General features: G+C 32.1%; 1 protein-coding gene across 1 annotated transcript; it reads right to left on the bottom strand.

The window, feature by feature from the left end:
• Positions 1-9,245: 9,245 nt before the first annotated feature.
• On the bottom strand, positions 9,246-10,845 carry LOC121251487 (3-ketoacyl-CoA synthase 6-like). The gene has a single exon (XM_041150750.1). It carries the CDS (start codon positions 10,774-10,776, stop codon positions 9,298-9,300), a length of 1,479 nt encoding a protein of 492 aa, XP_041006684.1. The 5' UTR covers positions 10,777-10,845; the 3' UTR covers positions 9,246-9,297.

The raw sequence follows: 10,845 nt of genomic DNA, 5'->3' as shown, positions 1-10,845 counted from the left end.
GCTGCCCTTCACCGACCATTATTCTCTCTCACCGTGACATGTGTCTCGTCTGTCATGACGACCCGGTTTTCGGTAATCAGCTTCCTCCCACTGCTTTCCGAGTGTTTTCTTCTGAAGTCAATTTCTCGTATTGCGGAATATTCAGTACTTTCACACAATCTGCAACACGTGTCAAGGACTCTGACAAGTGGAGGCCCATGCTCTAGGAGTGTTACAGGTGGGCCAATCAGGACCTTCCGCGCAATTGACAGTTTTTAGACACAGGGGCCCATGGCCACATCGGGTACGTTATTCTTTATTATTATTTCTTGCTCCTAGAATTGCGAGGCCGTACATACGTGGCGAGCAATGGGAGCTCATAACACGTAGGAAAGTATTTTTATGGAGAAATAAAGCTAGCGTCACATGTTGCTTTGTGGCTATGATGTACTAAAGACAGCACATGGATAGCCAATGCGACTTCGTGTAGGGCTGTGAGGCTAGCCCTCCTTCGGTACTTACTTTTAAGTAATGTTAGACTACGCATATATTATACAATCATTTTTAAAAAAATTAGTATTTAATATTAAAAAATTAATTTCTTTTATATAGATTTTCATATTTTTTTAATTTTTTTAAATTAATTGATCATTTATCTTCCCTTTTATCCAGCAATTGATAGCAATACTGTAAGTGCAACACGTGGCTATTGATGTAAGTGCAGTTTCGAGGAGAACTATAGCATGATGAAATTCCGTCACCACATCTCCCTCTTACGTCTGGGCAAAACATCCGGAGCAGGCATCGCACCATCCCGACTCCAACTCTGATAGAATTGAAAATTTCAAAGGTTGGAATCGGAGTTGAAGTTGCTCAAAAAAAAAAAAAAAATTGTGGGAATTGCTTCCACTCCGATATTTATACTTGATATATTAAATATTGTAATATTTATAATCGGTAGTTGAGTGGCCTGATGGTGTTTTGGCAGCACGAGAACCTGCATTTGGTCCCCCACCCCAGTTTCGTATTTTGTAAATGTTATTTTAAGAAAATCTTAAAGGACGCCGTTTTCAATAGTCATTTTCTATCTTTTTTTTCTTTTCTCCCTGTGATGCCTCCACTCCTTCCATTATGTCTGCCACTCCATCATCACGTCCACATTCTTTGATCAGACCGAGTCAGATGCCATTCTCTTCCTCTTCTTCGTCGTCCCTCTTCCTCTTGTCTTCCTTGAGCTTGCTCGCTTGGCTTCGAATACTTCAAGATTCAACCCAAGGCCAGGTTATCTTCAATCAAGTATTTTGCTCCTACAAGGACGTCATGAGCAAGTTTTCCTCGGTCCCTTGCAAGTTATTTTCAACCCAAGTATTTCGCTCACTCTTTCGTTATAGCTTGATTTGTGCATATAATTTTTTTATGTGGGTATTTTTGCAATCTGATTTGGATTAATTTTTGTTTGTGTGGGTGATTTTGGCAATCAAATTTGGATTATAATATATTTTGTGGGTGATTCACTGATTTCTCTCTGCAGCTTTGACTCCGGTAACTCCAAGTCGGAATCCACTCCAATTCAAAGTCGGAGTTGAAGCCTAGTCCTACCCCTTTGTTATATACACTATGCTATATTATACTATTAATATTATTCTTCCTTTAAATTTTAATATTTCTATTGAACTACATTTGTAGTGTGCAGCGTTCCGATTTAGTTCGGCTTTAGACAAAATCTATGATCGAATCTATAACATTGGTTTTACATTTTGTAAAATTAATTACGCACCAATTATCTTCTAAATCGATATTTCAAGTGTTACCTATTCCGGTTCGGTCTGGTTTGATTTTTCGGTTTTAATAGTAGTTATATAGTCTATAATGATTTGTATAGTTGTTTTATGTTTATATATAAACTTAAAGTGAATTAGTGGATTACTAATACTATTATGTATTTATTAAAGATTCAAATGAATATGTTGAGAATTTATTAGACCATAAAATGTAATTAATATATTTTTTGTTATTAACAACATATTATCAAAAAAATTACAAATATTCATATTTAAGATTAAGATCTTATGTTATAAATTATAATATAAAATTATTTCATATATATAATATAATTATATATCAAAAATCCATATATAATTATATATACATAAAATATTTTATATAATGTTCAAAATTAGTTTTTATATATAATTTTTTCACAATGGGTCTAGTCCGGTTCCGAAAAGGGAGAAACTGAAACCGGACCGGTTTTGACCGATTTTTAAGAACCGGGCCTGAAATCGGACCGGTTATGAACCGGCCAAATCGGGCCGGTCAAAACTTTCACCTCTATACATTTGTCTTATTTTTATTTTTAAAAATGATAAATTTAACAATTAATAAATTAGGTTAATTACACTTTATTTTTTCGAACCTTCACTTAATTCAAAATGTACTTTCGAAACTACTAATTGTATCAAAACGGACACTCAAACTTTCAAAACTTTCCAATCCCTTCATTGCGTCTACTAGCAGCATTAAATCTAACGAAAATTCACTGTAAATATATGATTTTTACCTAATTTATTATCATTGATCATATAAAACATAAAATAATATATGCTATTAATTAAAATAAATCATTAATCATTAACCATATATAAAATTATTTTATATCTAAGTTGCAAGCAAGTATGAATAATTTATGTACATAATGAAATTATTTGATATTCATTAACCATATATAAATTAATAAAAAAAATTATTTAATGATTTATGATTTATTATTAATTGATAGCATATATTATTTTATATTTTATATGGTCAATTATAATAAATTATATGAAAATTACATATTTGCAATGAATGTTATGTATATGAGCAGTACGTGCAGTGATTTTTTGTTAGATTTAACGCTGCTGGTAGACGGATCGAGGGGATTGGGAAGTTTTGAAAATTCGAGAGTTCACTTTGATGCAATTAATAATTTCGGAGGCACATTGTAAATTGAGTAAAAGTTTGAGGGGATAAAGTGTAATTAATCCTAATCAATAATGATGGCGCAATAAAGTAAAAATAAGATGATAGTATAATATATAATATTTTTTAAAGTTGGCTCATAAAATTGAAATGAGTAATACTATAATGGTCGTAAAGTGCGCAAGCGTAACGCAATCATTTTAAAAAAAAAAAATTAGAGTTAACCGTTAAAAAAATATTTTTTTTATCATATAGATTTTGTATTTATTTATTTTTTTTAAAGCGATTGGGTGATGCTTACTTAAATAATAAGATTTACTTTATAAAATTGATATTTCAAAATTGATATTTCAAATCAACTTATACTATGTAGAGAAACACTACTCCCACCGAATTTTTCTACCAAATTGTATTTTTATTTTTATTTTTGTATTTAATGGTTAAGGAAGCACTTTTTTAATAAGTTCATAAATTTTATTTATTTTTAAAAAAAAATTAAATTGATTAAAAAAATATTTGAAGAAAAAATAAAGAAAAAGAAAATTACACTATTCACTACCCATTCAGTACCAAACTCTGGGAGTAGCACCGTTCTACTATATAAACACTTTGGACGCTTCTAGCATGCCGCTCGGCCTTGATCGATGGGAGTGCCCTCTATTGTAAATTATATATTTTTTTTATTTTTTATTTTTAATATTTTTTAAATATTTTTAAAAAATAAAAATATATATATTAATATACTAATAGTCATTTATTTAATTATTAAACAAAAAAATAAAAAATATATATGGGGCAAATATATTGGGCATGCTATCATTTTCCAAACACTTTACTATTGCAGCTTTTTTTATTCTCAAACTAATATCAATAGGATAATGGTAGAGTTATTATCCCCTACCACCCGTTCACTACTTCTCTTATTTTATTAATTTTTTTACTTCATAGTTAAGCAAATGATTATTAGTGAAATACTTAAATAATCATTTAAATTTTTTCTCAATGATTAAGGATGTTAAAAAAATACTTAAATAAAAATAATAATAAAAAATAAAAATAAAAATACACTATAAAGTAATAAACAAATAGTAAAAAATAATAAGCCTATCATTATCGATGTCAATATTGCGATAACGTATATGTTGAAGAGTCGGCGTCTTCCTCGCTCCCTCGCTATAATATTACTATATATTACTTTTATATTTAAGAGATGAGAAATGATAATTGTGATCGTGAGTACGCAAATGTCATGCAATCATTTTAAAAAAAATGAATAAATACAGGATCCATATAAAAAAAAAAAAATTAAATTTTTAATAGTAAATTTTTTTTTTTTAAAATGACTGCATGATACTTACATATTATACGACTATATATAACACTACTATTAAGAGATATGGAGATTATCCGTGAGAAGAAGCTAAAAGAAATGATTGGCAAGTGAATTGACATTCTTAATTTCTAACCAGACCGACAGATATCTGATAATATAAAGTAGAACATTTAAAAACATCGATATAAGACAATGATCGATTATTTTTCTATCTTTTAATTAGAAATTAAGAAATGAGTAATGTCAAAAGTCTATAGCTTGATTGGTATAAACTTCTAACTTTCAAACTGGAGGTTTTGGATTTGAAAACCCTCTTCCCAAATATATTTATATATATAAAAAATGAGTAATGATATATATAAATTTAAAATATACAAATATCGCATAGTCCACTTATTAAAAAGTATATCTCACTATGAAATTAAAAAACTACTTTTTTTATCATAGCTCATTTTTTTTTTACAAAGATATGCACAAATCTTACACACTTTAAACTTATACAATCTATAACAAGCTTTCTATAAAAAGACAAGTTTCGTGACCCTAAAATGATTTTATAAAAATAAACGCATAAATTGATATGACCTCGTATAATATTTTAGATCTATTTTAAAAAAATAACTTAATAATCTAACATTACATATTAAGTCACGTCAGTTTGTAGTTAAAACATTTCTCCTATAACAATCAATTAGGACCACTTATCTTTGACACCAACGTTTAGATTGTAGAATCAAGATTTGGTGTTTCCATATATATATATATTATATATATATATACATTTTTTAAATAGTTATATATGTAATCATTTAAATAAATAGCCATTTAAAATATACAATATCGACAAATGTGATAATCTGGAATGAAGAAAAAAGTCTAGATAATTTCAATCCTCTGTTTTCTTCTTATGTTCGTTTTTGGGTCATCGTCCAGCCTTCACAACTCACAGGGGACATAGCAGGCCAATATGTTCAGAAAGCACCGACAATTCTGTAGAATTTGCGCATGCATAACCTTCCTTTGTACTCTTTGGAGAAAGAAAATAAATTAATTAAACCGGATAAAATATTATCAGGTTTGAATTCATTATCTCTTATTGATATCATATTAAATTGATATCATATAAAATATATAAAATTATTATTTATGAGATATGAGAGTGAATAGTAACTTATCCATAATATTTCTGTTATATTTTATTCTTAACAATCGGAGCCGAGTAGCACTGACACATCTTAATAGCCATGGTAAGATTCTGGATCATGTTCATGTACATGATGATGGCCAGCTGTTTGGGTACATTACATGCAAAACTGTGTGCTTAATGTTTTTATTTCCTTTCTGGTTTTCAAACATGTTGAAGTGCATAATTAGAATTGAGAGAGGGGAAGGAAAAACCATTGAAGATGTTAAAAAAAAAAAAAAAAGCACCAAAAAAATTAGTCCTTTTCTGAGACAGATGGGTTTCTGCCAAAACCTATTAATAGCAACATTTCCCAATGTTATTTTACTTTTGTATGCACTCTGTAATGTATCCGTGCCCTGTTTGGATGAAAGCAATGACTGGGTAATGTAAGTGGAGGGTCGATTGATGCCTGATCTCTGAACTGAGATGTAGATATCATCTGCATGCAAACATAGGGCTGGAGGCATTTGACTGTGCATCAGTCAGCTGGGTTTGGGTTCAGCCCCAACTGTTCTGAGTTCCTACAATTTGTGATCTTTTAAGATAAAACGTGATCATGTTCTTTCTCTAAGTAATGACATGCATTCCTCAACTTTAGATCGGCACATTACAGCTACAAAATAGCTGTAAGACCGAAAACTAAAAACAATTACAGAAACACAACCGTGCGCAATTACAAGTATGCAACCACCCAGTGGGAATTGAACAACTTCGGTTTTGTTCGTATAAAACTTAGGCTATTGTATGCTAAACTTTGTTTTCACAGGTTATTGTAGTTGAATTCCAATGTGGACAAGGCATGATCATTGATAAGAAACAGAGGAAGGTAAGCATTTCTGGCAATAAAAACGATCGAGCTACTTGGCTCTTCACAGCACTGTTTGCCGAGAAACTGTAGTGAAGGTAATCTTGAAACAGATTTTTTTATATTTTCTGGAAAATCTCTGGGTTTTTGGCCCGACTGGGATTAAAGAGGTCTCGTTTCAATAATTAAAATGATTCAATCTCATTTTATCATTAAAATTTTTATAAATATTAAAATAATAATAATATTAAAAAATAATATTTTATTTAATTTTTACCTAAAATTATCTCGTACATATAATTCGAAACCGGAGGGCAACATTGGTGACGCGGTTCTTGGAAGTGTCAAAGTAGTGATGATTGCCTTTTCTGAGAACACAGCTAAGATGGCAGGGTTCTCAACTTCTCCTCTCCATGTAGAGTGTTTGGCAAATCTGTCTGATAAAACTTTCAGCTGGGCTCGAGTCAGCTTCTGCGTGCAGAGGATTAATTCAAAGTAATCATGTGCCTCAATGTCATAAATTAAACGATTCAAACCTGGGTTAAGCGCCTTTATTGGGTTAATATGTCCCGCGCCATCACCATATCACCGTATGAATTTCAACTAATCTTATTTTATAATTATAATTTTTATACAATTTTTACATCAAATAAAATAAATAATTTAATTTTTTTAAATATCAAAATAATAATAATATTAAAAAATAATATTATAACAATATTTTATTTAAATTTTAATTTTCTTCTCAATTCATCTCATCTCAACTCACTATCAAAACTAAATCTAACAATATTGGTATAGGAAGTCAAGATAATCTAGTAACTTGAATACAACTTTAAATTTTCAACAAGTTATATATATTTATATATAATATATTTATTGAATAAATATTTATATAATAATTTAAATTTAATCTTTTCTATTAAAGATGGTGGAGCGGGAGGCGAGGCAGAGCCCACAGCGATCAGCCCGCCCATGCGGAGGCGGGGGGTATTGCTCAGCTTTTGGAAACCATGTGCATACTCCAGCTAGCAAATTTTTATGATTAAAAGCGATGACTGATGAGTTGCACGATAAATTTTGTTCAGCCAAGTGAATTGGAGAGTCTATATCTGGCGGAGAATGGTTATTTTGGAGCGAGCACAGGTGGCAAGAATTAGCAATTTTTAGTAATAATTTAATGTAATACGTTATATTTATTTAATCATAAAAAAGAAATAAATTTTTTTATATAATATTTCTATATAGAACAGCTAGGGTTCCAACTCCCATGTGGAGCATTTATGTTTGCTTTCAAAGCTGTCATTAAGCAGGTTTTGTATTCTTTTTAGCGAGAGAACACGACGGATTCGGTAAAACAATTCTCTCATTGGTTTTCATATATAATTGTGACTATAAACACTAAACAGTATAAACTAAATGAGTAATATCTTCACCATTAAGGTGGTTGTCCAGTTGGTACGAATTTGTATTTTATAATTTCGAGATCAGAAGTTAGAGTTAGGACTAAAGTTGAAACTATGTGTAGTAATAAAACTTGACTTTTAAATCATGAGATGAGTTTTGGACTAATTGAATATTTTGGTAGTACTGTACTTGCCATTGGAGTAGCAGTTATAGTTCAAACCGGATATTCTACGGTAGGAATGGATTCTTATAGTTACATCTAGGAAGAATTGCTACGCTCATCACTCTTATCTCCCATTTTGCTTAGGAAAAATAAAAAATATATATATATATATAAAAATAAAGGCCGAGAAACATCAAACGGGCAGTTAAAACGGGAGCTCAAAACTAACTCGCTAGCATTTTCCATTATTTATTACAAAGTTAAGAAACATTTCAAACTTTATCACTTGTCAAAATGAAATGTTGGTTGGCTTCGAGATCAAGACAAGGGTCAACAACACCTTGAAAGTTGAAACTTTGGCTCTGGGGAAATCTGAAAAGCTCATAAAACCGAATTCCAAAGTCAACAAATGTCATCAATGCCGAGGAGCAATCCCAATCCCCATCTGAAATTAATATGGGGAGCAGGAGCAGCTGAAGCATGCTCATATTAATGGCCAACTCAACAATGCAAACTAACTCAATCAAACTTTCATTTTAAAATAAAAAAGATTTTATTTTGTTTTGTAAATTACTAGACTACTCAAAGTACGTCTCAGGCTCGAGTAATGTATTAATGAATGTACATATTGATTTCGTGAACTGAACTAGTATCAATAAAAATATCCCCAAACTTTTCAGCACTCCCATTGTACTTCTTCCCTCGTGAGAGCAATCTCAATAGATTAGTCAAAGATTTTGAAAATGTCCTTGTCCATTTTATCCACATCTAATTTTATAAGAAATTACTTTGATCAGAAAGTGATTATACAAAAATAATTACATAAATTAATATGACTTAATATAGTACGTTAAATTATAAAATTATTATTATTATAAAGTAGATCTAACAGATTCTATAAAACTACATCAATTTGTAGATTTACTTTGTATAATCTTTTTATGCATGTAACAATTCTCATCTTTATATTGGATAATCTATTTATTCTTTATATAATAATAAATTAATTTTTTTATATTTTTAATTTATTTATTGTTATCATATTTTACCATTCTACCAATTATTTAAAAATTTAAGAAAGTTGTAATGATTAGATTGGAAATATTGTAATGATTAATTTGAAAGTATTTATATTTGAATATTAAAAGAAATGAGATGAAATGAAACACGTTTACAAACAATCCCTATACCCACCGGCCGGCGGCCACCACTGTTTTTAGGAAGCAGACAGACTGGATCCCAACCAAAGGGCCAAATGCATAAATTGCTCAGACCTGGATCTTTGCAGGGGACCCGAGGCATACTACAACTTAACAAACAAAATGATGAATTAATACTGAATTCACCCATAAATGAAAATTCAAAGGTTTAAACCATGCAAATCTCTTTCAAGTACTTAAAAAACATAAAATAAAGTAAAATTTCTCGTTATTTAACTTGCATATAGGACTTGTATAACCCTGCTAAATCCCTTTGTGATCAACAGTGGGGATTGGATAACAAGATATACAATCAGCCCATGGGCCCTTCTTGGACTCCCCCACTATGGGCCTGATGCACTCCCAAACCAGACTGCTGCACTTAAGCCCACTCCCTAGCCCTAGTTGCCAAACCTTGTCACCTTTCTTCACCCTAACTTTGGCCTCCAAGTAAGCTAGCTCATACCACAATGAAGAAGAAGACTGGTTCCCAAACCTGTGCAGTGTCATCAATGCAGGCTCTATGTCTTTGTCCCCAAGCTTTAACCCTTTGGCTATATCCCTTATCATTGCCCTTCCTGAAGTTGGCAAGCAAAAATGCTGTATCACAGTCTTAAAGTTTGGCACATAGATTTCACTGGATTTGTCGATATATGTTTTCCATAGGATGGAAAAAACAAGCCAAAGTTTCTCCGAGAATGGCAAGATTGAGGAACCAAGAACGGTGACGTTTGATCTGAGAGTTTCTCCGACGACTTGTAGTACATTTTGATTTAACGTAAACCCCTGGTTTCCCTTGGAGTCCTCCTCGCGAACTGCTGAAAAATAAGCCTGGTCGTCAAAGGCATTTTGAGTCCTCACTGTCCGAGACAGTTTGTATTTTGAAGACTTCTTTACTTCCTTTTTATTGGAAAGCAAAATGGCCGCACTTCCCATTCTGAAGAGGCAGTTAAGGATCAACTTGGACCGCTCGTTGCCTGAATACCAACCAGTAGACAAGATTTCAGTGCTGATAACAACGGCGTTAGAGTTTTTGTGAATTCTCAGAAGACTTTGAGCCAAATCAACTCCGATGGCGCTTGCGCTGCATCCCATTCCGGAGAGAGTGTAGCTCTTAATATCACTTCTCAAGGAGTATTTGTTTATGATGATGGAGGAAAGCGAAGGAGAGGGGCAAAAACCACTACAATTTACGATGAGAATATCTATATCACATGGGGAGAGTCTAGTTTTGGACAGAAGGTCTTCCATGACAGGGAAGAGCACCATATGCACTTCTTGGATGGATTCTTGCAGGTGGGTGTTTGGTGGAATGTATTGCAAAGCTGGGGGCAAAAAGGTTTCTTCACTTAGTCCTGAAGAAGTGAGTAGTTTGGCCATGAAAGAGATACTTTCGGAGTCAAAACATTGAAACATGGAAACATTTTCAATGAAGGTAGACAAGGGGACTCTGCAGAAGCTTGGTGGCCTGAGACATGAGAAGTCAACTAAATAAACAGGAGCGGCTTTTGAGAGGATCAAGCGTTTGAGGAGGATGAAACAAGAGATCAGGAAGAGGAAGTAGAGAATGGGTTTCCATTTATGAAAGATGAAGAAAGCTGCGATAGATATTAGGAAAGAGGTAAATCTTAGAAGTTCCGTGATATTTGAAAGAAGATGCTTTGAGAGAAGACTGGATGGGAGGAGGGTACTGCTAGTGGTATTGAGAAGAGGGTCGTTTCTGAGCTTAGACAAATACTCCATTTCAGAGAGAGATAGAGAGGTGGTGGAGAAGAAAGTGATAATGGTGTTTTGAAAACTGCAAAGGGTTTA

This window comes from Juglans microcarpa x Juglans regia, chromosome 2S (assembly GCF_004785595.1).
Source record: "Juglans microcarpa x Juglans regia isolate MS1-56 chromosome 2S, Jm3101_v1.0, whole genome shotgun sequence".
Classification (NCBI taxonomy): Eukaryota; Viridiplantae; Streptophyta; class Magnoliopsida; order Fagales; family Juglandaceae; genus Juglans; species Juglans microcarpa x Juglans regia.
This window is presented reverse-complemented; position numbering and strand designations above follow the sequence as displayed.

Excerpts from the sequence above, each read along its gene's own strand:
- LOC121251487 (XM_041150750.1), bottom strand. The coding sequence starts at position 10,776 with ATGGAGTATTTGTCTAAGCTCAGAAACGACCCTCTTCTCAATACCACT.